The sequence below is a fragment of the Pyrus communis genome, chromosome 7 (genome assembly GCF_963583255.1).
Source record: "Pyrus communis chromosome 7, drPyrComm1.1, whole genome shotgun sequence".
In the NCBI taxonomy this organism is placed as follows: domain Eukaryota; kingdom Viridiplantae; phylum Streptophyta; class Magnoliopsida; order Rosales; family Rosaceae; genus Pyrus; species Pyrus communis.
The window spans coordinates 9,920,902-9,948,100 of NC_084809.1; the positions used below are offsets into that span (position 1 = coordinate 9,920,902).

The following is a 27,199-nucleotide window of genomic DNA, read 5'->3' on the forward strand; positions in this document are numbered from 1 at the left end:
ATTCAAAATTCTTGACTAATCTCACTTCATTAATTATCTTTTGAACAAATGATGTTCCATAATTATATAAATTTTTCTTGAAGAAAAAAAAAATTATCTACACTAATGGCTCGTTTAGTAATCCGTAATCAAAGTAGGAGGAATTGAATTGATGAGGAGATGGAATGAGGTGGAATCAGAATTGGATTCATGTTGAAACTGTTTACTAAACTATCTGGAATCAAAATAAAAATGATGTTGATTACATAAAAGTTGTTTACTCACTCATATGAATCAGAATTGAAATTTATTTGATTACTAAACTGCCCTTGTTATAAATAATATTTTTATATGCTAGTTAATGGTTAATTTTGATAACCACATACGCTCATAAAATCCAATTGGCTACATGAAAACATAACTATTTAGCAAAATAAATAATTACCAAATTTATTAAAAATATAAAATAACATAAAAAACCCCAAAAAACAGAAAACTGCGATGCCATCTTCTCCTCCCTACATCCCCAAATCCAGCTCCTCACCACCTATCACAACCCTCCCCACCCCATGTTCTTAGATGACCATGCGGCCATGCCACACATTTTCCCCTCACTTTGTGAGTTCATGCATGGGTTTTGGATAGTCTGCGGCGACGGGGCAAGGAGAAAGGGGTCGGGATTTCACCGAAGTTGCAGCTCCTCTGTTAGGAAATGGTGGGATTGGGGAGAAGAGAGATGGGTCTATAGACTGGTCATGGAACTGGGGAGGTGAAATTGTGAGGGGTATTTGGGTTTACTAAAAAGGCATAAGGATAGTATTGGTAGAAAACTTGGATCCCTGATGAATCTATTTCCAGGAACTCAATTCCCACCTCCCAAGTCGAGAATCCATTTCTGGGTATTTAAGGAATTGTATTCTGGATTTTGGGTGGGTCCCACCAGAATGTTGATTGCCTACGGTTTGGTAAACACCGGAATGACTTGGAGTTCGTGCAATTCCGTTTCCTACACTTTCATTCTGGTTTGGTAAACAAGCCCTAAGGGAAATGGGATGAGCTTAGTCTCACAATGGGACCTCTCACTTATAAGTGAATAAAAATATTATTAAACCGTAATACTGAATGACAAATATGTTAAAAAGATATTACTTGAAAGAGATTGATTTGTTTGAAATTTAATAAATGTTAATTGGGGGTGTGGCAATTACTTTTTTTACACAACTTTTGACACATTTTTTTGTAGGGCATAATGCGCAATGTATTTTAATGATTCAAAATGTCTATCTTTTGGAACATCATTCATAGATCATCGTTGCAAAAAAAATTTGGACAAATCCAAAACCATTTAGACATTCATTTGTATCGGAGAAAATGGACGAATACGATTCTACAAAGAAACCATAAACCCTTAATTCAACGGTTATATGATTTCAGATTTAGGTGATTCTTTAAAGACATGAACTTTGAGAAAATACCTAAAAAATAAGAGTCCAATCGTTAAAATACATTAGAAAGTAGGCTCCACAAACAAATATATATTAAAAGTTGTGTAAAAAAAGTAATGCAACTTATCCGTTCCATGTTAATTTTGTTTATGATTGGATAAAAGTTGGTTAAATTGGTGCAGTGAGCATGGGATGGGATGTCTCTATCACTTGCCACAAATTTCATAAAGGTTGATCCACCATGCACAATAAAATAGTCATTCAAAATTATTATAATCCACTCCACCTCCTACTCTACCATCATCATCTATCGAAAAATTAAGGTCACCAAATATTGGAAGTGATGAGCCTTGTGTACATATACAGACACACACACACACGGAGATATATATATTCTCTCTTAGGCTAAATTGTTTCAAATATATAAATTAAAAAAATAAAAAGACTCAATTCCCACCATAATAATTTAATTATTCACATTCGACCAAATTCATGTGGTCTACTTTAATCTTTACTTTGTCCAAGGAGGTTTTTATTCAAACATAATGGAAGACTATTATATTCCATTCGTTTTCTTTAATAAGCTAGTTTTTATTGCTTTTAATCAAGTTCATCTTCGTGCCGTGTAGAGTTCTAATTCTAGCGATAGGACATTCATTCATTTACATTCGTGACAAAGAGTTTAATTCTTGCCTGTTTTTTAAATTGTGATTCTCTATGTGTGTGTGTATGAATACATAGATAAGATAACTAGAGAAGAAAAGGGTCACAAAATTCTAGAAGTACCCTAATTACAATTTAATTGAAAAGTTTAGAACATCTCTAAAGGAGATGTCAACATTATAGGTGGAATGTCATTGTGCATATTTGACATCAAAAGTCTATCCAACTGAAGTGTTATTTGCTGACTCAATTTGAAGGCTTTGGGATTGAATTTGACATCAGAAGGCCAGATTCCAATCAGAATTTAGGCCGAAGAAAATTGTGGGGCCCACAAGTGAGAGTGAAAGTCGACGCATGAAGCCTGGACTCGCGCACTCTCGGCATGCGCCAAGCCCAACATCCGGCATGGCCCCACCCACGTGGGCATGTCACCCATTTGTCTGTGGCATTGATGAGCCTAACGGTTCCTTTTATGATCCAATGACCACAATCAACTAGGCCGTTGGTTGATCCAATGGCCTACATTCAATTTTTTTTAGTTTTATATTTATATATTTATTGAATTCAACGGCTGAAATCGAATATAATCAAATTTAACGGTAAAAAAAAAAATCTAACAACCCAAATTTTAATCCAACGGCTAAAATAATTTAAAAAATGATTTAACTCAAAATTCACCCAAAAACTCTATAATTACCTTTGTATTTGTTTAAACATCCACATAAAACTTACTTTTCTTCTACAGTTTCATGTGTCGATTTAGTGATTTTTCAATATTTATCGAAATTTAAATATTTTTAGGTTAAAATGTTCATAAAATTAATTTAGAATAGTATATATAATTTTTTTTAAAAGTTAATTTTTTTTAAAAAAAAAAGCCTAAATTCATTCTTTAATAATTTGAGGCTAAAATTTTAGGTCAAAAGAGTCAGAGCGGAAAAATTGTTTTTGGGTTAAAACATAAATTTTTCGGGCTAAAAATTTTAGGTTTTACTCTAATGGTTGAAGATGGTCTAACATTTCAACCAATAAAAATTTTTGTTTCAACATTTTTTAATAACTACAACCATTTAAAGCTATATATAAATTACAAAAAAAAATTTGACAATTCTGTTAGAAAAGTATTTGCCACACCATCAATTATAATTTAATTTTTATATTTTAACATTTCCGATGGTCTTAAACATCTTAAACGTTAATAGATGGTCCATATCATAAATAGTCCTAGAGCAGTACTTGCCACACCATAAATATAATCATAAATCTGAAGATCTGTTGTTGCAGGGGGCCTACCACTAACTATTCACCGACAGCTTAACACCCAAAAAATTGACTAATTCTATTTTATAATTTTGCGAAGGACCGGGTCTCAAATTCGAACTCTTGTCCTCTTTATAATTTTGATGAACTTACTTGTTTACTTAATAAAAATAGGAAAATAAATGAATCAAAGACATTACGAATAGAAAAGGTACAAAAAGCGAAGTTAATACAATTTCTAATTTTTAGTAATTTGATTACAGCTTCGCGGAGAAACTTACACTTTTTATATTCTTTACGTGAAAATAAACGCTGTATTTGATTATAAATTCAAAAGGAAACTTACACTGTTTTAATTCTTTACATGTAATAAAACGCAGAAAAAAATTAAGGAGAAATAATTGTCCTGCCCATTTTTGGTAAACACATGTCACTTAAGAACCAAAATAATTCTAATTTATATTTCTCACAAGTGAAAATATCCTTAATGTAAATTATCTTATCGTTTATCATAAACAAAAAAAAAATGCAATTGAAAATTCGTGAACTTTTTAGTATGCTCCAGAGTATAGCGTTTAAACCCTGTACCAATCAATTTCTATACGCTAGAGCATACTAGAATTAATTTTCAGTTATCTAAACCCTGTGAAAATGCTTTTGATCATGTCATTGTCATAGCAAGTAGGTTTGATGCGTAAAAGGTAACGAGGGACCAGCTCAGACGTATCAGGAAGTATTCAACTTATGCAGGGCATCGACAAAACAAAAACAAAAAAGCTTATGCAGGGCATGGAGTTCGGCAGCAAAGTAAACGTCAGTGCTTTAAATTGGGATAATAAAAGAATTTTAAACACATTACTTGTAAAGTTGCATAGATCTAGTACGCTCCACAGAGCTGAAATACATGACCAAACAAAAAAGATATCAATTTTGTTACAAAGGAGAGAGAGAGAGATCTAACAAACTCAAAACCTCCACAGTGGTATTTCAGTCACTCCGTATGGTTTTCGGTATGTGCAAAGTTGAGGAAGGATATTTAAAGGGTAGTTTTTTTTTTTTTTGTTTCACATTTCTTTTTACGTCTCACACATCCTTGTTAGTTTTTTTTTTATTAATTTTTTCAACTCAATTTGATGCCTCTCAGAAATTGAGAAGGTATGTAAGAGGTACAAATAAGTGTGTGGATAGTATGACCCTATTCAAATACTGTTGTCTACGAGATTTGAACCAAGTTGATATTCGAGTATGGAGAACTTTATGTTCCTCGTACAGTCATATTCTCAAAAAGCATTTGCCCTTTGTTCTTCTAGGGCATTTGTTTTGTGGTTTGGAATCAATTTGCTGGTGATTTTCGCTTTGTTTTTCCTTTTGTTTAATTTGGTCCCACCGTGAACAGATTTCTTTATTTTTCCTGTTAAAGTTTGTTCTCAATCATCAGGCTATTTTGGTAATCAGAAGAGTGGACCTGGCATTTTTAACTAGATCCATTAACCCGATGAGTTAAAATTATTATTCGGGTGAGTGATAAATGGGTTGGATGATTAACGGGTCAACCCGTTAATCACCCGTTAAATAGTGGGTCATTTTGGGTGAACCCGTGAATCCGTTAACCACTCATTAACACCCGTTATGGAGGAACACAGGCCTGGCGAACGAAGTTGACCATGATTGCGGTGCCGCTGATGTTTTGGGTAATTTTATTTATGACGCGAGGGAATTGGCGGAAGGAAATGGAAGGTTGGGACTCCCACCGTGGGAGTGGGAGATGCGGATGTAGACGGGGCCTGAGCTCTTTATTTGCTTCAAAATCCTCAATTCTTTCCCTTTTTCGCTTCTGGTTTTTTGTTTTCTACATCAGTTTTGCCTTAAATTTTTACATTTACCGGAAAAACAAAAATACAACTCACTTGGGTTCTTAATTTTCCATTGATGGTATCTTTTTTGTTCCCAAATATTACGTGTTTTTAACTTATGAACTAAAGATGAAATTTGAAATATCTGATTGATGATTATAAATATAAAACTTGAATTTTTGTTTTGTCTTATCGCATTGAATGTGAAATGTGTTTTATGTTGTGAGACAGTAGTTGGGCAAGCAGTCATCAACCATGACGATGGCACCATAGATTTGGATCAATGATGGGAACCTAGTGGTTCATGGAAGGACCAGTTTGACTGGAGTTCCAGACAACATCGTATTTAGGGGTGTCGAAGAAGGTGCCGTAGGTGTAAAGAATGGTGATGGAGAACTTGTGGGGGCCGTAGCGGTAGATGAGCTTGTCGAGCTCCACCATGGAGATGATGTGACCCAATCCTACAGCCGCGTGCAACACTATTACGTCTCCCATGGCGACTGCTGCTGCAGATTTGTTTGCGTTTGGTGTTTGTGTGTTGTGTTTTCTCTTGAAATTATTTGATTTTGATTTGAAAGTAAGAAAAGAAAAGAAAGAAAAAAAAATTGTTAACGGGTGAAAGTACAAGCAACATAAATCACCATCATTTGAGAAACAACAATGCTTCAACATCTAAATTTTGGACATTCTCTATGAGAAGGTGATTGTAACATTCACATCATGCTTCTGCAATCAGACATGAACTAAACCATTCATTGCTGCATAAAACCCAAATTAAAATATTCATCTCTCGGGCACGTCTCTACCGATCATCAGATGCACCACGGAGGGGTGACGGATGCTGCCTCAACATCGATAAGGCCACTTGAACATATCATTCAACATAAACATTGAATAGTTCCCTTGATATGAATTGGACTATCAGCCGAATGGAGGAGTTGAAAGAAAAAGGTCTATGAATGCCGATAACTTTAACAAAACACTCCTACAGAAGTTTCAAACAATACATAAGGTAGAGAAACGCAAATCCAGTTTTCACAGCTAATCCCCAGTTCTGGAAATGAAAAACTTAAACAGGACACCGTTGCATACCCGATCCACCAATGAGACGTACATATTTCCATTGCTCAAAACCAAATGATAAAAACTAAAATAGCAAAGCATAATAGCATTTCTTACTCATAGATCCGTCCTTCAAAGACCTATCTTTGTCAATCGAAATCTCAATCTTTATATGGTTGTTTAGAGATAACATAGTCAATTCAGATTCCCTAACAAAGGATTCTTGAAATCAAGCCCGAACGCAAGGGCTACAACATCACTTACTGCCACTTAAAATTGACCGAAATCAATTTGAAATGGCACCGAATCACAAAACAAGCATACACACTATATATATTCTGCAAAATAAGTACTGCTAACAAAATCAGTTTAGAACAAACATAAATCAGCAAACTACCTCACCCAGTTAACTCATTGCAACACACATGATCAGAAAATAACCTCTACTAAAACGAATTCATAGAAAGCAAGCCTTGAAATTAAACTGATGGAAGCAGGTTCACTACTTTTTTAAGTTAGAAAACCTCGTCCTGCTGGCAGCATGATCCATTAAACAAACTCAGCCACTCAAATCACTTTCCTCCTCAAATTGTGACTATAACATGCTTTCACCCTTCTCCATTTTCTTTCCTTTCCTTCTCTCTTTCGGCGAGAAAGCACATTAGTTGTCGTCACAAATGTTGTTGCTTCATCAAAACTTATCATTAATCTAATCTAGAATAAACAACAAAGCGCCAAGCTCTATAATTTCTTTCCTATCCTCATTTTGCAACATTCACACATGATATAATCTCCAGAGTTTCAAAACAAATTTCCACGTAAAAGCTGTACAAATAAACAACGCTTAGGCCTGCGATAAATACCGAACTGCAAAACACATACGAAAGGCATATCGAAAATCCATTCCACAAAACCTGTCAAAATTTATATATTTCATACTGAATTTAAAGTTATTACAGTGTTATAACCCAACACATGATGAGTAACTCATAAAAATCTAAACTTTGAGCTCAACAACAAATAATTTCCTTACCCAATTGATTAAAACCGCTGATTCACTAACAAAACCCGCCAATTTTCCTCTCGGAATCAATAACTTCATCTACTGTTGTTGAGAATTGACCCGAGCGTTCCCAAAACTGCGAAGGCCAAGAGGGGGCTAACATCCAAGGTATCAAAAATCGGCGGAATTATATTGCGAAAGAGGTTCAAATAAGGATCGCAGAGGTCCCGAATCGCCGAAAGTGGCTGACGGTCCCAAGGAATATTGGGGAACCAGCTGAGCAAAACCCTAACCATCAAAACCCCACTGTAGATATCGAGCCATTTGGAGAGTCCAGCAGCGACAACCGTCAAAGGGGTATTCAAATTACCGCTCGGGCGGTCCCTGAGCGCCGCAAAGAAGAGGGGTCCGGCGGCGGATCCGATGGAGGGTCCGAATTGGGAACCGAACTTAACGAGAGAAATTGAGAGGCTGCGGATGGCGGCTACTGTAAGGGCGAAGAGGGTGGTGATGGTGCGAGTGGGGAGGTGGGTTAGGGGCGACGGGGGCTGAGATGGGTTTTGGGGAGTGAGGGTTTGGGGGTTTGTGGTGAGAATGGCGCAGATGGGTCTGAGGGAGAGTTTGGGGATTGGGTTGGGATTGGATTTGGGATTGAATTTGAGAGTGGGTGTGGGAGAGAAGAAGGGTTTGAATTTGGAGTTTGAATTGATGGGGGTTGAGGTGGGGAAGAAGATAACTTGAGAAGCCATGACTGATGCCATTGCTATGATTTGGGGATGGATTATCTGTTGTGGTGAAAGAAGCAAAGCAAAGTCACTGAACTACGGTTGTCTGGTGTATATACGCCTGCTTTGTTTTTGGCACTAATTGCATATTAAAATATTTTTGCCCTCAAACTTGTGATTTAATTTTTTTTTGGAAACAAGTTATTCATCCTTTTTAAGCCCGGACAAGTAGGGATGGGTTCAAAAAATCGAAAATCGAAAAAAAACCGAAAACCAAACCGAACCGAATTTGGCTGGTTCGGTTTCGGTTTTTGAGGTTTGGAAACTGAACCGGACTGAACCGAACAAAAAAAAATCATATATAAATACTAAAAAATACATGTTGGCATCAAAATTTGAACCATTTCCCCCTGCAGGTTGGGGTTGGTTGCTACAAGCCAACTTGACTGTAGGCTTTGTGTTCTTATAATTGTACCAGTAATTTATTTATAGGTTTCTTATGTTTAATGCTTTATAAAATTTCTTAACTTTACAAACCCTAGCCGTCTCACTCCCATTTCATTTCAGATCTCAAACACCTCTCTGTTCCATCCGCTGCTTCCTCTTTGCCTTTGCTTCCTCTCTCTCTCTCTCTCTCTCTAGTCTTCTCCTGTCCTCCTCGCGGATTCCTTCTTCCAAACCATGATTTTCCCTCGCCCCTTTCGAGACCCGACGAAAAGAGGAATTGAAAGAGCTTGCGACGATCATGGCGATATCGCTGCAACAAAGGTTGTGGTTTTATTTATTTGTCAGTTCATAGGTTTTTAATTGTATGGTTACCCATTTGAAATTTATGTAATTTAAGGTGAAAAAAGTTTGTATTTTTCTCTGAATATGTTTTGGAATTTTCTAGATCTATTGTGGACTTGACTATGAATTTGAATGTGGGCACTGGGCATGGGATATTGAAGTCCGAATGGCATTTAGACGAACCCAGTTGCTTTTTGTTTTTTTTGATCTGCATCGATCAGTTAATTTGTTGAGTTATTTCATGATTTTGTAGATTTTAAAGTTTTTGAATTTTGAATCCTGGCGATGTACATTTCCTTGAAGAATATATGTTTCTGTATTTGCTTAACTTTTGAAAATTTGAATTCAATCTGCTTGATCACAAGTAGTTGAATTACTTGAATATATTCAGGATTTTAAGGCTCTCAATTCTCTGATATATGAGAACTGGGAGGTTGATAGGTAGGTTCATTCCATTTAAAAAACCAAAAAAAAACAAAACCGAACCGTTTTGAACCGAACCCAGCCCTACGGACAAGTTATAGGGAATTTCACTGTATTCGTAGTTACAGTTAAGCAAACTCGTTAGTTTGGAGCATCAAACTCGGATCATTTCACTTTTTTTTTTGTCTTAGTGGGGCTGCAATCTGCATCTTTATCACTAGGCCACTTACTATGGTTGAAACTTTGATTTAATTAAAACTTTCCTCTTTGATAAAAAATTGTCCTTTAATGCTCTATTTTGGATCGTAGTTTTAACAGTATTTTTAAAAAGACTGGCAAATTTAAGTATCAATACTCATGAATTCATAGACTCAAACTTCCGCTATGCCAAAGCTGAGGGAGTAGGATTTTTTCCTCTCTTTTTTTCCCTCATTTCCTATTTGAACTGTTACGGTTAAGTCATGTCAACATCTTATATTAATTTTTTTTCTAGAAAAAGAAAGATAAAATAAAAAAAATGTGAAAGGAGGAGATGAAAAGGGATAGAAAAAGGAGGGGAGAGAATCCTAATTCTTAAACTGAGAGACGGATACGACATTTTTATGTTAATGGTCATTTCAAAGTTAATGTCACTCGCAATAATATCTCTTTACTGACCTCTATTTATGGGCATATAAAATGTTAGCTGACCCAATTTCAATATTGATAATTGTTAGTTACTCAAGAATGTGTAAAAGAGTTTCTGTTGAAAACTCTTTATAGTTGTAGACACATAAATTTCGTTTCCAATAGTCAATCCACAAAACTTCCACAAAGCTTCGTATTTATGTTGAAACCAGTTCATATAAATCATGTTGCAAAAATTATTTGTATAAAAGAAATAATTAAAATAAATAAACAATTCGTAATATGAGAATTTATTGACTAAACAAACCCTTATCTATTTGTTTACAATTGATTGATTAAACTGTTTTTTTTTTTTTTTTATCTAAATCCTAACTTATCTCGTTTCTTCAAAAAAATCCTAACTTATATGGTCTAAATTTTAGATCGAAGATGAAATGCGATCAAGAGACTAGTTTTCTAAAGAAGAAAAAACCTTCAAAGCAAATTAATCCATTCAAAAATTAGGATATCAAGGTCTTTTAACTAAAATGGTTATTGAAATTGACATAATTTTTATTTTGGTTCTTGATAATGAAAATCGATAGATGTCCTCTATTGTATTTTGGTATTATTGATCGATTTGTGCATACATACAGAAATCTTTCTCATTATTATAATGGATCTTCAAGAAAAAAGAGTTTGTATCGAAAAAAATATAAACTTCGTACAACAAGGTACACTATGCCAAATAGATTGAAGTTGATAAAATAAAAAAATATAATACAAACAAAAAAGAAAGGTTGTCCATTTTATTTTCTTTCTATCTGTTCACTGTATATCATTTTGGTCTTTCTATAAAAAATCTATCAATATCTTGTGAAATTTTCATGTGAATGATCATGTAACTATTATGGGTTTTTGTCAAACCAACATCTTCACTTCACGAGGATGTTGATAAAAATTTTCACGGAACAATAAAAAAGATTTATAGTAAACAAACTCAGTGACCATTTTTATTGATTTTGGCTAGTAAAATCATCTCTCCATCGCCATTTTGGCTAAAAAACCAGAAACCAGGTACACGACTTGAGTCTAGTTTTGTATGTCTTATTGTAGCAAAATCATCTTTCAAGAACCATTTAGGCTAAAAACGCAAATCATCTCTCAAGAACAATTTTGGCTAAAAAAGGGGAAACCAAGTACACGACTTGAAGTCTAGTTGTATTTGGCTTATGTCAGAAAAATTATCTCTCAATAACCTTTTAAACTAAAAAACCGTAGCAAAATTATCTCTGAAGAACAATTTTTGACTAAAAAAGGGGAAACCAGGTACACGATTTGAAGTCTAGTAGTGTTGTCTTAGAGCATCCCCAGTGAGAGGCTTTATATGAGGCTGTAAAAGTGGTGGATATAGCCCATTCTAGAGCTCTGAGGAATCTTTGGGGCTTTATAAAAGAATCTCTCCCAATGAGGGGCTATATCTTTCGGGTTTTATATGAGGCTCTATATATTTATTTATGTAGTAATTTGATTAAGCGATGATTTTTTTTTGTTAGCTTTTCTTAAGTTGATTTTTGAACGTGCTATCTTAATTTTTTTAAATTTTTTATGAACCCTTCAACCTAAAAAGTTCAAATTGTGACAAAGTTAGATTTCATCACTTATGAATCATTCGTTGGATTAGATTCCCTTATCTCAATCTCATCCGTTGAAATAAACAAACCCCCACTTCGCCCTTTGAAATAATTTGATTTTCACGTATAACACAACAATTTACCAAGCACCAATTAATATATTAGTATCATGATTTTGAAAAAAATTATTTGAAAATTTCACCCATCAATACCCATGAACGTTAAATCAATTTGAAATTTTAATTCTTATGAAATTTAAAACAATCAATTTGAAATCACATAAAAATCATCTGTCAAAAGTCATTTGGCTAAAAAATGGGAAACCAGGCACACGACTTGAAGTCTAGTTTTGTCTGTCTGGTGGTAGCAAAATCATCCCTCACAAATTACGAGAGATCCCTTTTTACGGAAAAATTAGAATTAGATGTCTCATTTTAGATTTTTCTAGATTAAATGTCTGTTACTTTTCAACTTTTGATTAAAATGCTTTTACTTTTAATTAAGTTGTATATTCCAGGTATATTCTTAATTTAAGTATTTTATAAATTCTTTTAAATCCATTTATATGTAAAAAAAATGCACTCAATAATATTCATTAATTTATTGCTATTTTTATGGAATCTCATCCCGTCCTCAGTTTAAGAATTCAATTATATCTACTAGGGTTCAAGATTAATTGGATGAAATATAGTTTTTCCAATTTCCAACTCAACATTTTATATAGATTATAAAAAAACAAGAGTTCGTTTATAATTAAATTGAGATGTAGACTAGACTGCCTAATTTCATGCAACTAAAAATAAATTTGAATTTTTTAACAACTACTTATAGTAGAAACGTGAACTAAGAGTTTTCACATTTTTATTTAAAATGAGTCCTTATTCCAATAATTAATTATTAAGAGTTGACAAAATATTTTTTAGTGCAATGTTTTAATGTAAAAATTTTTCTATTTTTTGGGTTACACAACTTATGTCACAACCCAGACTCCAACGTCTCGGATATTGTCCGCTTTGGCATTCTGGGCCTGGACTATGTCGCAGCCACCCAGCTACCGCACGGTTTTGTTCTTGTGGACCGTAGTCCACAAAAGGCCTCTCTGAAGTTAAAGCTCTGGGCATGGATATATAAGGCCCAAAGACCACGCCCTCACGGGCGATGTGGGATACTACAACTTACACATATCCTACCATAAGTTTTGTACGAACCAAAATAAGTATAATTCAACATACTAAATAAAGAATTGCATAACGTACCAAAAACAATATTTTATAACGTACCAAAATGCTAATACGTACCTAGATTAAATTTATATAACTTACCAATAATGTGCCAAATGATTGGTACGTTATATTTAATATATATGTTTGGTACGTTGTATTTAATATATGTGCATGTTATGTGACATCCCACATCGTCCAGGGGAGTGATCCTTAAGTGTATATTCTCATCTCTACCTAGCACGAGGCCTTTTGGGAGCTCACTGGCTTCGGGTTCCGTAGGAACTCCGAAGTTAAGCGAGAAGGGGGCTAGAGCAATCCCATGATGGGTGACCCACTGGGAAGTTGCTCGTGAGTTCCCAAAAACAAAACCGTGAGGGAATGGTAAGCCCAAAGCAGACAATATCGTGCTATGGTGGTAGAGCAGGCCCGGGAAGTGATCTGCCCCGGGCCGGGATGTGACAATTTGGTATCAGAGCTTAACCCTGGCCGTGGTGTGCCGACGAGGACGTCGGGCCCCTAAGGGGGGTGAATTGTGACATCCCACATCGCCCAGGGGAGTGATCCTTAAGTGTATATTCCCATCTCTACATAGCACGAGGCCTTTTGGGAGCTCACTAGCTTCGGGTTCCGTAGGAACTCCAAAATTAAGCGAGAAGGGGGCTAGAGCAATCCCATGATGGGTGACCCACTGGGAAGTTGCTTGTGAGTTCCCAAAAACAAAACCGTGAGGGAATGGTAAGCCCAAAGCGGACAATATTGTGCTACGGTGGTAGAGCAGGCCCGGGAAGTGATCTGCCCCGGGTCGGGATGTGACATGTTATATTTCATAATTGTATGTTAATAGGATATTTATGTGTTTTTAGAATTTAAAACAACAAATTATTTGAATAAGAAAAATTCGTTTTGAATGAATTATGATAAGATAAGATAGGATGTTTGTGGTGATTTTAGAATATTTGTGATATTATTTTCTGAACTAGTTGGTTAATTAAATATAATAAAAATCATAATTTTTAATTAAAAATTAGTAAAAGAATATTTGATCAAAAATTTAAAAGTTATAGATGTTTGATTAATAAAATTCAAATTTGAGGCATCTATATCAAAATGCCCCATTTTTCATTGTGACATGATACATCACGTGTTACTATATAAATAGTGGGATATGTAAGTTAAAATGTTAATAACTTAAAAAATAAAATTTCATACCATTTACATAGAAACACGTGATGTATCACTTGTGTTCCTGTCACAACTAAAAATTTCTCGACAAATTACAATGTTTGATTCGCAGATGTGCATTGATACTTCGTGTGTAAATGTAATGTGGAATGCTCTTTACCGAATTTGCCCTGAACAATTCACAGGAATCACAACAATTGAGTATTGAACCAATGAATAAGGAAGAAAAACCTTCAGGTTTCTGTAAGTTTGACCGACTCTGACCGACTTCGACGACGTACGTGTAGACCAATGAACCAACAAGCGACGTGCATGCATGCGCCACATCTTCAAGGCTTTCACCGCTTTCATCCATCGTCTTCAGCGGCGCTGGCTAGATAAGCGTCCACACACCGAGACAGATCAAGAAGTTAAAGATAAATTGAAGCTCCGCATCAGAATTTGTTCTTCTGGTATTCTGGTGATTCTCTGCATATTATTCTTGATCAATACTTGTGGACCGACAGGAGTGTTGGGAGAAGGAGAATAGTAGCAGCCGCAGTAGTAAAAGATGGAGGAAGACAGAGTCAATGAACAACCCAAAAAACCATCTCTGTGGGAGATGACGAATAATGCTTTTTCTTTGTACACATCTTCCCCCTTGAGGGTTCCAACATACATGGAGAAGGCCAAAACCCTATTTAATCAAGTTCAAGCTTACTTCTTCCCTCCTAATTTAGAGTAAGTGATATACTTCTTCAGTTTCTCATTTATTATTATTTTCTTTAAGTATTTTCGAAGAAAAATAGTTGAAATTATTGATTAGGATTTTGTGCTAGTTATGAGATTAATTTCGTGGAGAAATGAAAACGACACACTATTTTTCTCTTCCAACACGTTCATGTTTACTTTTTGTTATTTTCATTTGATTTATTAACTTCGATGCTAAAAAATAAGCAGGGGTGTCTAGGCAGTATGGGGACTATTGAAGTTGAGCCTGGTAGCGGTGGCAGCGGCGATGGAGGAGCTGGAGAGAAGGTTAAGGAGGTTGGGGCAGAGACAAGGTGGGGGACTCGGCGGAATCAGCAGCCAAAATAGAAGGAATAAGTGAAAAGAAGCTCTTCCGACGGTGATAATAGAGAAAGTAAAGGACCTCAATCTGAGCTCTAGCCTAGCTATAATCCAAGTAGAAGCGTAAAACATGAATTTTGGTCTTCTTATTCTCGAAGGTGTTCTTGTGTAGTACTACTTGTATGCGTTTAATTTGTTAGAAGTAACTAGAGTTTGGTAGTTTTCAGTAGATGGGGAAGCTTGTGTACTGATTCTACTGTACAATAGTACGTCTCATATTTCAAGAGTGAAACGTGAAAGACACTTGTCTCTATTTATATCACGACACGTGCTAAATCGAATTGTTTTCTCATATGAAAAAATCTCCTCTCTTTTTAGCATAATTCGATCAAATGGAAGTCTGATGAGTAATGTTATACTATTACATTTTTTACCACATGTGAACCGAAGGTAGGGCTTATTAACAGACGGTGGTCTTCATCTTTGTTAGAGTCGGAATTTTTCATGTGCCCGAAATATGGTCTCCCGCTAAAAAGTGTTGTAATACAAATAGTAGAGATTTTTTTTTTAGTATTCAATCATTTGTGTTGGATGTATTGAATTGTCTTTCTAGTACATTGAAGGGAAATAATTTCTCCAGTATATCAAGATATGTTTCCGGCATATTACAATTTTCTCTTGTAAAAAGGTGTACACATAACGGTCGTTGTCAGCTGTTGTTCCCCTTCAAAGATCGGTTCTTGCGCATTACTCACTCATCCGCTACTAGAAACACCACTTTACGTTTGATTTGCATGTTTTAAGCATGCTGCCAGCATTCATTCCGGCCAGGATGGGACTCTCCAGCATTCAAAATCTGAGACTCGGTTTAGAAACAATCTTTCGAATCATATATCACGGGGATTTCGATCCAATCGCCTGAAAAGGCAAAATTAAAAAAAGGAACGATCTGTGCGCAGAGACTTGAATCGAAGTCCTACCCCTTATTCTCTTTTGATTGATATATATATAAAAGCATGCATGCAAGGGAAAAACCTACGACAATATGAAAAACGTGGTAATATCCAAAATAGGGAGTCGCTCTTTCGAGAATGCAAATCCCATAAAGAGACTAATAAACCCATTAAAAAGTTATTGGATCAACATATGGGCGACTTGCAAATATATAATTTTGCTTTTTCAAGTTTGGAATGGCATCGATTTAATTATATATTCTAATCGGTAAAGTATCGACTTTATTCCCCCTGAAATCCTACTTGAGGTGGGGGACGTTGAGCAAAAGGGAACTCTTCATGTTGTGCATTTTTTTAGTGAAGTTGCTTTAACTTTAACTTGAGTATTATTAAATAATAATTATAAAAAGGATGAATACTAAGTGTAACATCTCACATCGTTCAGAGGAGTGGATCATGTAAGCCTTATATGTATATTCCCATCTCTACCTAGCACGAGGCCTTTTAGGAGCTCCCTGACTTCAGGTTTCATCGGAACTCCGAAGTTAAACGAGTTCGTGGGAGAGCAATCCTAGGATAGATGACCTACTGGGAAGTTCTCGTGTGAGTTTCCAGAAACAAAACCGTGAGGGTGTGGTCGGGGCCCAAAACGGACAATATCGTGCTACTGGGAGAGCAATCCCAGGATAGGTGACCTACTGGAAGTTCTCGTGTGAGTTTCCAGAAACAAAACCGTGAGGGCGTAGTCGGGGCCCAAAACGGACAATATCGTACTACGGTGGAGTCGAGTCCGAGATACGATGAGGGTCTGGGCTGAGATGTGACACTAAGAGCATCTTTAAAGGAAGAGTCAAAATGTCTATATTAACAATGAGTTAAAAATGACAACATTAGTGTTTTTTCAACCGAAATGTCTATTCTATATGGCATGATGAGGATGTCAGTAAAGGTGGTTGCTATCAGTTTTAACAACTTCTAATCTATTTTTAATGGCTAATAAATGCTTTTCTGTCGCAGTAATATAATTATGTAAATCCTATTATATCTGAGATATTTTTAGTGGCTAATAATGCCTACTTTGAAGTGCTAATAATTGAAAATGTTTTAAAATCTTAGCGACCATACAATGATTAAGAATACAATAGCAAAAGAGAAAACATGACCCGCAAGTCAATCGATGTACTAAAAAAGGAAAGAGATTCTGTTCTAATCTCTACTACCAAGGTTACCTAATCAAGTGATGCAGACCCTTAAAATTTGATCAAACGGCTAAAATTATTATAACTTTTAAAGGGCCCTCCTGTTTTTAGCCGTTGGATCAAATTTCAAGAATCCGGATCACTTGGTTAGGTAGCATTAGTGGAAAAGATTAAGAGAGGATCTCTTTCCCTAAAAAAAACTTTGTCAAACAACTAGAAGTCTAGAACTCCACCTACTTGAACCATCATCAACACATATTGATCACCTCTAGCGACACAAAATGGCAGCATACCAAAGCAAACCAAAATCTCTCGTAAATACTTCAAATAACACAACAAATTAAACTTGTGTTTTTGTGAAAGCTAAACATTTTAAAACTCACTAGTCCTTAAAACAAATAAAATAAATTAAAATCTAAACATTTAAAACTCACAAGTATTTAGATTCACATAGCACTTCAAAGCGTGTTGTTTGACATCGTAGTGTCACCGTCAACCACATTGAACAAGACACCGTCATAAAATACTTGTCAACCATATTGAGATTTGAGACAATCACGTAGACAAGCAGAATAATTGTGTTGGACTAAAATCAACAACTACTCAGCAAAATCCTAACAAAAAACAATTATACGTAAATGCAACGGTGACAGAGTGAAAAACAGAAGACATAAATTAATTTTCACACGTCTATATTGTTTTGTTCTAAACATCATAAAAAATTTTAATTCAAAACGAAAGTTCCATTTTTTCTTAATCTGAATGCAATAACAAAAAAAAATATAAAGTCTTTGGGTGTTCCAAATTGACCAACTCATCAATAACAAAAAAAAAAAAAAATAGTAAAAAAAAAAAAAAAAAAGACAAAGAATTCACCAATAAAAAAAAGCTTTTGACGGTACGGTCGGGAATGTACCTCTATAACCCTCTCGCTCCTCCCTCCCCCCACCAGTCCACCGTCTCTCTCTCACACCATCCAGCACTCTCTTTCTCGCATACACACCTAAATTTGCTCTTGATATTTTCCTCTTATCCAAACACCCCCTCAAAATCTCCCCTCTCTCTAGCAATTCTGTCATCAATGGCAAGGTCGATTTCTCAAACCCTTACCCTAACCCGCCACCTCTCCTCCAAATCATCGCCGCCCTCCTCCTCCCGCCTAATAAACCTGCGCGCCCAATCCACCCTCCCTTTTCACCATGACCCACCAACCGACTCCTCCGCCGACTCGCCTTCCGATCCCCTTCTGCGCAAGCTCGAGGACGCCATCCACCGGATCATCGTCCGCCGATCCGCGCCCGATTGGCTGCCCTTTCTGCCCGGCGCCTCCTACTGGGTCCCTCCCCCACGGTCGAGATCGCACGGCCTGGCTCAGCTGGTCGATAAGTTGGCTAACCCTCTGAGTGAGGAGGAGACCATGTCTATGACCACTGTTAGAGGATGGCCTTCTTCTGCTTATTTTATCGAAGGTTTGCTTCCGTTTGTCGATTTTATGAATTGGGTTCTGTTCAAAATTGGGTTTTTATCCTTCAATTAATTGGGATTGGAAATTTATTATTTTGCGTTGTGGTTGATTTAATTGAATCATCTAATTCGTTTCTGCATCTGGGTTTGGTTCTGAATTATGCAATTTTCTCTCTTTAGGTGAGAATATCAAAAATCTAAAAGCGTTTACGGATTGATCATATTTTTAGGCATTGATCTTGATTTGTTAATGATAAAAAGTAGCTAGAATGATTAAGATAAAGGAATTATTCTGGCTTTTATTTTTTATTTTTTATAATGTATGTCTTTTGGGGCATTGGATGGATTAAGAGCTTTTGTGATAAAAAGTATTGAAATCTTTTGTATAATAAATGATTTTCTTACAGTGGTTGCTTATGCTATGCTTTCCTTTTCTTTGTAGGTACATCTCCACAACTGATGGAGCCTGTGATTGTGGTTCAGAGTTCTGATGATGTGCCCAATCCCCAACCGACAGAGACCGGGGATCAAAGTTCTGACAATGTGTCCAAGTCTGAGGATGAGGAGGGATGAACCATATAGTTCTCAAAAGCGGCATCTGAGGTGAGTTTTAAGAACAATTGGCTGAGTTCTGTATTGTTGACACGAAATATGTTTACTCAATTAGTAAAACTCAATGCCATTACGTTGGGTTTCATCCCGTGGAGTATAATGGTTTTAACAACAAATAATCAAACTAATTTGGGGGTAAACTGGATTAACCTAGGATTTTTGTGGAAGTTTAAGATTACGGAAGTTAAGCTGCTTCATATTCAAAGACTAAAGAGAAATGCTTTCATCTTTCCTAAAGTAGAAAATATATTTCCGAATACTAATTAGGTTGATCAATAGTTCAGTATGGAGCATACTGAATTACAGTCTGTGCTGATAACATCTATTTTGACCTTGTTCATCCTGATTTAAAGCTGGCGTTTAGGGCCGTGGTTAATTCACCAACCACTGTTAAATTTTTAGGAGAGGCTTGTGTATGCTCTTATTAAGGATCCTAATAATATCATTAATAGTTGAATTCATCTATCTCTATGTCATAAAAGTTGGATTTGGAGAGCTTCAAACTTGATCCTTTAGTATAACGGTGATTTTAACCTGAAATGAGTTGATGCCATGGGGGCTGATCTTAGGACAAAAGACTTAAAATCTGGTTGTGAATGATACTGCTTTTTATGTTGTATTGCTTATGCTTTCCTGATAAGCAGCTTATAGATGGACTGTTCCTTGAATTTTACTATTTGCTAAACTAAGCCATTGCTTGAAAGCTAATAATACCTTGGTTGCTGGGATACGCAGGCTCATTTAGTCTTGTAAAATGTATGTAGGACGACGAAAGATACATTGATGAAAGGCATTTTGTCAAGGTCAAGAGCTGTAGAGATGCAACCTGGTTAGCGAGGTTGAAGGACTTCTATCCGAGTTCAAGATTACAACCAAAAAGGAGTTTACTGTAATTATTCATGAAGTATGTACAGTTGATCGTTTTCAGTTGAATTGAATGTTATTTGTACCTACGCCCGCATGGTAAATTTGATGAATCCAAGTTTTACCATCAACATTTCAGTTTTTATCTGGATGTCCATGTAAATATACTAAAGAAGTGCACCAATCCTCTCTCTCTCTATACCTATTCCCGCATGGTTACTTGTCCCACAGAGAAGTAAACAGAAGGGTTTTATGAGATGATCGACGAGACTTTCGTCCTATAAAACAGCTGCAAGACATTGCTAGTCCAGAAATTTTTTACTCAAATCCTTTCCTTCCTTTCCCGGCCATGACCAACTACGCTGCATGCTCTCATCTTCTCATTTTATAATTTTTCTCATAAATTGTAGCGCAAGTAGTACTGGAGGTGGAGGAAATCATTTTATTGAGTTTAGTTTCAAATTCCTTTTTAAAGAAAATCTGATTGGGAACATGTAGACAGGAGACAATTAATTCCACTAAAATGGAGGCACTTTCTGGTAAACTTGCAACACAAGAAAATCCAAGTTCGCATAAATAGTACTATTTGAATTTATGAGGTGGAAAACAATGTGCTTGAACTTGAAAATCATTTGAGCCTTTTGTTTTGGAACAAATGATAATATCTACACTAAAGGGGTGGAGGAGTTGCCAAGTCTTATTATGGCTTTCCATAATATGTTGTTCAACTTCGCCTTTGGCGAGCCACTTAGTATTACGGTCTAGTGTTATACCTCCCCTTGTAAGTGAGGTCTTAGGTTCGATTCTCGCCAAAATCAAATTTGTCACATCCCGGCCCGGGGTCCACCACATCCCGGGCTCGCTCCACCACCATAGCATGATATTGTCCGCTTTGGACCCCGACCACGCCCTCATGGTTTTGTTTCTGGGAACTCAGACGAGAACTTCCCAGTGGGTCACCCATCCTGGGAATGCTCTCGCACGCTACTCGCTTAACTTCGGAGTTCCGATGGAACCCGAAGCTAATGAGCTCCCAAAAGGCCTTGTGCTGGGTAGGGATGAGAATATACATATAAGGATCACTCCCCTGGGCGATGTGGGATCTTACAATCCACCCCCCTTAGGGGCCCAACGTCCTCGTCGGCACACCACGGCCAGGGTTAGGCTCTTATACCAAATTGTCACATCCCAGCCCGAGCCCCCACCACATCCCGAGCTCGACTTCACCGTAGCACGTTATTGTCCGCTTTGGGCCCTAATGACGCCCTCACGGTTTTGTTTCTGAGAACTCACACAAGAACTTCCCAGTGGGTCACCCATCCTGGGAATACTCTCGCGCACTACTCGCTTAACTTCGGAGTTCCCATGGAACCCGAAGCCAATGAGCTCCCAAAAGACCTGGTGCTGGGTAGGAATGAGAATATACATATGAAGATCACTCCCCTGGGCGATGAGAGATCTTACAAAATTTAAACCATAATATTGCTAACCCATTGTGTAACTTAGCTCACTCTCCCACCATTTTAGCGTTAGATAATATCATTTGTTTAAAAAAAAAAAAACTTTGCATTTGGTGAAAATCAAATCTAAGACCTCTCACTTACAAATGAAGATGAATACTACTAGATCATATTACTAAGTTGCAAAAATCATTCAAGTTATGGATGATGTATTGTTGTTCATCACTGTTTGCTGTAAGTTGTGTTCCCTCTCTACCGATTTGTTGTGCGGTGATCGAATGAGTATGACAACTTTTAACTGTTTTGCTTAAGACATTGTCGCATAGTGTTACCAGTTTACTCATGTTATAATGTGTATATATCTATGTATTAATACTAAACCATATTGGTACAAATGAGACAAGCTTAAAAGCATTTACTGGTAATTTAGTAGGAAAGAATGAATGACAATAAATTTCAGAACCTGTCCAACAGTTATAACGTTTTACTCGAGTATAACGCTCGTCAAAACATAGAGAACTGCATTAAAACTCTACAAAATTTAATTCCATTTGTAACCTACTCCCCGAGCATCAAAATTTCTATATAAATCCTTACCCTGTATCTTCTCCAACATCAACACGTCCAATCTGCCAAACCCTTTTTCTGGGATAGCACAAAAGAGAAGTTCCAAGCTTCCTAATAGCCATGTCTAGACAAGCTCAAGCACTACTTTCACTACTCCTACTGGCAACATGTGCAGCAACCGGGGCGGATGTGCCACCACCGCCCTTCCCGACCATCCCAAGCCTATTCCCGCCAGGGACCCCAAGCCTGCTGCCAACCGGCATCCCGGGCCTATTCCCTCCTGGGATTCCAGGGCTTTCTCCGCCGGGAACCCCGGGTGAGGTAGCAAAGTGCTGGTCTTCACTTCAGAACATTCCAGGGTGTGCATCGGAAATTTATACCACAATCTTGACCGGTAAATTTGCACTAGGCCCTGCTTGTTGCAAGGCTTTCATCGAAGTTGATCAGAATTGCTTGCCGAAGTTGTTCCCATTGTTTCCTTCCATTCCTACATTCCTCAAGAGCAGCTGTGCTACTGCTGCTGCTCCTAAAGCAGCTGGATCAAGGCAGTAGTAACCGAGTAGCCGGTTGAGATGATAATTTTTGCAGGAAATAAGTAGATCTTGGCTTCAATTAGGTATAGCCGTGCATGGTTTTTCTTTTGTTTACATTGGGAGCCAGTTAAGTTGGTAGGTTTTGGAGGCTTTAGCCTTCAGGATTGTGATTTGCATGATGGATCTAATTATAATAATAACCGGCTTACAGTCTCATCAAAAAATATAGTCTCTCTCTAAAGTTTTTGGTTTTGAAAGTGATACACGCGATGGTGGGGTCGGGAGGGGGTAATGGAACTTCAAACCTTGGTTGCAAAGTTGAATATTCTTAACCAACTAAGCGAAAAGTCTCTCTCTTTCAAGTTAAAAAAAAATTACAATTTCACGGTATAAATTCCGATTTAAAGTTTCTTGAGAAAAAAATTGGATAGTTAATTGATCATTATGTGAGATAATTTGTGGAAATGTCCTCGGCTTGATCAGTTTTTATGTGAGAACCTTGTTGTCAAGTGGCTACCATGCTGTTATCTCACAGCCATTAGGTAGAACATATCTTATGAATAGTGGGAACACCTAAAGAATCAGAACTTCTGGGTTCGCCTTTCATATCTCGTACCCGTTACATGTTGTTCACAGGATGAGGTGATACAGGAGAGTATTCGTTTGTTCTATAAATCTATGGCATGGTAGGCACGTAGCTCTCCAAATTACTTGATTTATCTTAAATCCTTTCTTCTTCCTTTTACCCAAGAACAACCGTGCTGCCATCAACGGGAAAATTTTGCATATATTCCCTAGTTTCTTCTCCAAGGGAAATTTAAGATTTTGTGGCTTCACATTACCAAAACTCTATGTATCCCTCATCTTCTAAATTTGAAATTTCTAATTTTCTCATATTTTGTAGCTCACGTGATGTGGGATGAGATAATTTTATAGAGATTCTTGTATGCATACACTATTTTATGACACAAAATCTGGGGATGTAGGTTATGTGAAAGTTTTGAATACGACGTCTTTTCCACAATAATTGGTAACGCAACTAGTATGTAAGATGTTGGATATATATGAGAAGGGCTTTATATGCGTTCATGGTATGGAATAAACTTTTCCCTCCTCTTATAACATAGTAGAAGTTGTCATTGACATCTTCTAAACCAACTTCAAATCATTCGTGTCTTCCAGTTCTAAAATTCCTCTATTTCTCGTACCTTGAAACCAAACTCTTATTCTGTCCCTTTTGAAATTCCAAATTCTGGTTACTTGTTCTACATCATGAGCAATCCAAGGCATCAAAATATATGTAATACATACATGAATATCAAACTGATCAAGATTATTTACAAGAGTATTTGCAACTACCTACAAGAGTATTTACAGTAATTTACAATGTATGCAGCATCTCCTTTAGTAATATCAAACTGATCAGGTGAAGTAAAACATTACTTCCAACGAGTTTCAAGTTCGTGGCTCTTCATGAGAGAAATGATTTGAGCCTTTGAGGAAAGTTTTCTCCTTCATTCAAACCCTCCAAAGGGTAGACCTCCACCGAGACTCTCTCAAGTTGGTGAAATAAACTTCCGGGACATGCGCAACCTTCCAATAATCGTTGCCTTGTTCGTGTGGAGTCAGTGTCTTGACTAACTTTTCTGGCATATTAAATAATTCAAGCACCTTCAGCTTGTTCAGGTGTTCAATCCCGGATGGCACCTTCTCTAACGACTTACAGTGCCGGATACTTAGCTTTTCAATGGACGACATTACTCCCACCTGCACCTCTATACATCTAAGCTCATCAAACTCACCAATGCCTAAATATTTGAGCTTCTTAAATCCTCCAGCTCCAAAACACAATGTATCTCCTTCAGACACCTGAGATAATTCGAGATGTACTAGGATGGGCAGATACTGAAGGAATACAAGGGGATTGTCCTTTAACCTACTCCATTTCAGATGTAACTTGACAAGGCTGTCCATAGAAGGTATCCAGTGAGGCAATGTGTCCAATCTTCCTTGCAAGTATAAGCGCTGAAGCAGTGAGGGGGGAGAATAAATGTGTTGCAGATCAATGATCTCATCCTCTTCTGCCAAAGTTATGGACAAAGCGCGAGGTTTGGTCAGCTTTTCGACGGATGAACAAAGAGCCTTTCCGTCTTGTTTCCTCAAATGTACAATGCCTAACCATCTCAATTGAATTAGTTTCCCCAGCTCCCTCAATATGGCACCTCCATCTTGGTTTACCTCAATGAAACAAAGCTTTTGAAGGCAAGTTAAAGCCCCTATGTTTGCAAGCAACTTAAAGCCACATTTTGTCTAAAAAAATTTCTCTACGTACAAATTCATAACGATATACTAAAAGATGATGTAGAAGTTGAAGCTTCAGAATTTCACTTGGGAGTTCAATGACCAGAGAATGCTTCAGATCCAAAGGCCCCAGGTTCTGAAGCGTCCCTATAAATTTCGAAATGGTTTTCACCCCGGTACCTTTCAAGCTTAGATACTTCAAAAAGCAAAGGTTGACAGCTTCAACTGGAAAAACATTTAGAGGTGCGCTTTGCAAATCCAACATAGTAAGAAGCCTAAAACCTCCAAGAAAAATTGTTTGCAGTAGTGGCTTCTCAGTAACTCTGAACATAAACAAAGAACGTAGTTGAGAACCGGACCTGTTTTTCTGTATGTATTGCAAAGAGGTATGCATTGACAGGCGTCGGACTTTATCAGGCCATGGTATGTTTTGCTCTTTAGCTATTGTGGCAAAGTTCTGATCTCTTATCTTGAAGGTGATAATCTCACGGAGAAGATCATGGACACGAAAGCTTTTGACTCTTCCATCGGACGTTGTATCCGCTACTTGAATCATGCTTCTATTCAACAGTTCATTGAGGTAGTCCTCTGCAACATCTTCTAGTGTTTTGCCTTATTTTGCTTCGATAAAACCCTCTGCCATCCATAACCGAACAAGTCTCATATTCTCGATTAGGTGATCCTCAGGAAAGATGCTCAGGTACAAGAAGCAAGACTTGAGATAGTAAGGTAAGTCATTAAAGCTGAGTGAAAGTACTTTTTTCAAGTCCTTGAGTTTGTCATTGCCCTCCATTTCAGCACCAAGGCTATGGCCATCCATATCCCACTCGTTAATCCTGCGCTTGTCTTTGGTAGCCAAAACATCGATGACTACCACATTGGCAAGGCTACATCAGTTTTTCGAGTAGTTAGTATGACTCGACTGCCACAAGTATTGTTAGGCAAGGCATACTTCAGAGAGGGCCATCCGTCCATATCCCACACATCGTTGAGAACAATTAGGTACCTCATTTTCTGCAGGAAGGCCTTGATTATTGTTTTCAATTGATTGCTAATCATGTTTTCGAGGAGTGCCCTGAGTTTGAAAGACTGAGTAACCGTGATCCAAGCGCTTACTTTGAACTGCTTCTTCACTTCTGCTGCATCATAGACTTGCTTCGCCAAGGTTGTCTTCCCTAGTCCTCCCATTCCAGCCACAGAAATTACTTCTCGTCCGGAACCACCGATGACAAGCCACCCTACCATCTGCTTTATAGGCTCGTCAATGCCAACTATATCAGTTTTCTCTAATAGTAGAGCATCATCACGATGGTCCTCCCACATTGGACCTGCAGTTGAAGAGCCCGAACCTTGTTCAGCCATATTAAACTTGTGACGTAGTCTCCTATGAACCTCCGAGATTTTTCTGATTCTCAAGTTGATGCCTTGTAACTCAGCGGCAATTCGGTATTGAGATTTCATGTTCTTAATGCAACACGAAAACCTATGGATGGAGAAGTGTAAATTCGTCGAGAACATCTTTGCTATCATGAGCAATGTCTCTTACTTGCTTCACCCATACTTTGACTTCCTCATCACTCTCTTCAAATGCATCAGCAACCCTCAGAAAAGCGGTCATGCACTCCAGTTCCCCTCTCAGATACACGATTTCTTCCCTAACCCCTCCCATAAGTTGAATATCATTTTCGAAAAGTGGTGCAACCTTGTCCAGAAGAAACTGTACTGCACTCTCTGCCATTAACTCTCTCTTTACTATTCCGAATACCTTTTTTTCCTCAACTGATTTTCTCTGTTTCAAAATGTATGGAGTTATATAAGTGAGTGGCAACATATAAATATTCAAAAAAATTGCAGATGTCTTTTAGTACAAGTAACAGCAACTGGATTTTGAATTATTTGTGGCCAAGCAATCGGATTGTAGTAATTTTTTTTTGTAGTAATTTATTTGTCCATGAAATTTCCTAGAAAATGACTCAAATTTCAAAAGTCCAAAATGGACTTGTGGGAAATGCTAAGGAAACTCTCATAGTGAGATTCTTCATGGAGTTTCAACCACTTCACAGTTTAACGTTAATTTATGTATCATGTTATAAAACATTGTGCTTAAAACATGAGGCGACATAGAATACATGGAAAGTCTCACTTTTGAGAGTTCTTTTAGCATGTCTCAACTTGTTATCCACAAGAACTAAGATCATTTTTCCGACAAAATGGTTAGGAAATTGCTATTTACACACCCATTTTTACCTTTCACACACACACTTGTTGATTTTTTACCGTCAATCTTCTTCAATTCATCAAATCCGACAGTTAAAAATTGAGAAAGGTGTGTGAGAAGTAAAAATGAGT

General features: G+C 37.1%; 3 protein-coding genes and 1 pseudogene across 4 annotated transcripts; 2 read left to right on the forward strand and 2 right to left on the reverse strand.

The window, feature by feature from the left end:
* Nucleotides 1-7,177: 7,177 nt before the first annotated feature.
* LOC137739971 (ylmG homolog protein 1-2, chloroplastic-like) lies at nucleotides 7,178-8,097 on the reverse strand. The gene has a single exon (XM_068479735.1). The coding sequence runs from the start codon at nucleotides 8,024-8,026 to the stop codon at nucleotides 7,361-7,363; it is 666 nt and encodes a 221-aa protein (XP_068335836.1). The 5' UTR covers nucleotides 8,027-8,097; the 3' UTR covers nucleotides 7,178-7,360.
* Nucleotides 8,098-18,012: 9,915 nt separating this feature from the next.
* Nucleotides 18,013-20,173, forward strand: LOC137740218 (uncharacterized). Of its 2 annotated transcripts, none has more exons than XM_068480055.1 (3): nucleotides 18,013-18,518; nucleotides 18,956-19,116; nucleotides 19,861-20,173. In XM_068480055.1, exons 1-2 carry the CDS (start codon nucleotides 18,131-18,133, stop codon nucleotides 19,084-19,086), a joined length of 519 nt encoding a protein of 172 aa, XP_068336156.1. In that variant the 5' UTR covers nucleotides 18,013-18,130; the 3' UTR covers nucleotides 19,087-19,116; nucleotides 19,861-20,173. The 2 variants fall into 2 exon arrangements, with proteins under 2 accessions (XP_068336156.1, XP_068336157.1); XM_068480056.1 differs by having other exon boundaries at nucleotides 19,890-20,173.
* A 1,963-nt stretch (nucleotides 20,174-22,136) lies between these two features.
* Nucleotides 22,137-22,568, forward strand: LOC137740525 (uncharacterized). Its single transcript, XM_068480374.1, has one exon. The coding sequence runs from the start codon at nucleotides 22,137-22,139 to the stop codon at nucleotides 22,566-22,568; it is 432 nt and encodes a 143-aa protein (XP_068336475.1).
* A 1,420-nt stretch (nucleotides 22,569-23,988) lies between these two features.
* On the reverse strand, nucleotides 23,989-26,588 carry LOC137741029 (disease resistance protein RPM1-like; annotated as a pseudogene).
* Between the last annotated feature and the right edge of the window lie 611 nt (nucleotides 26,589-27,199).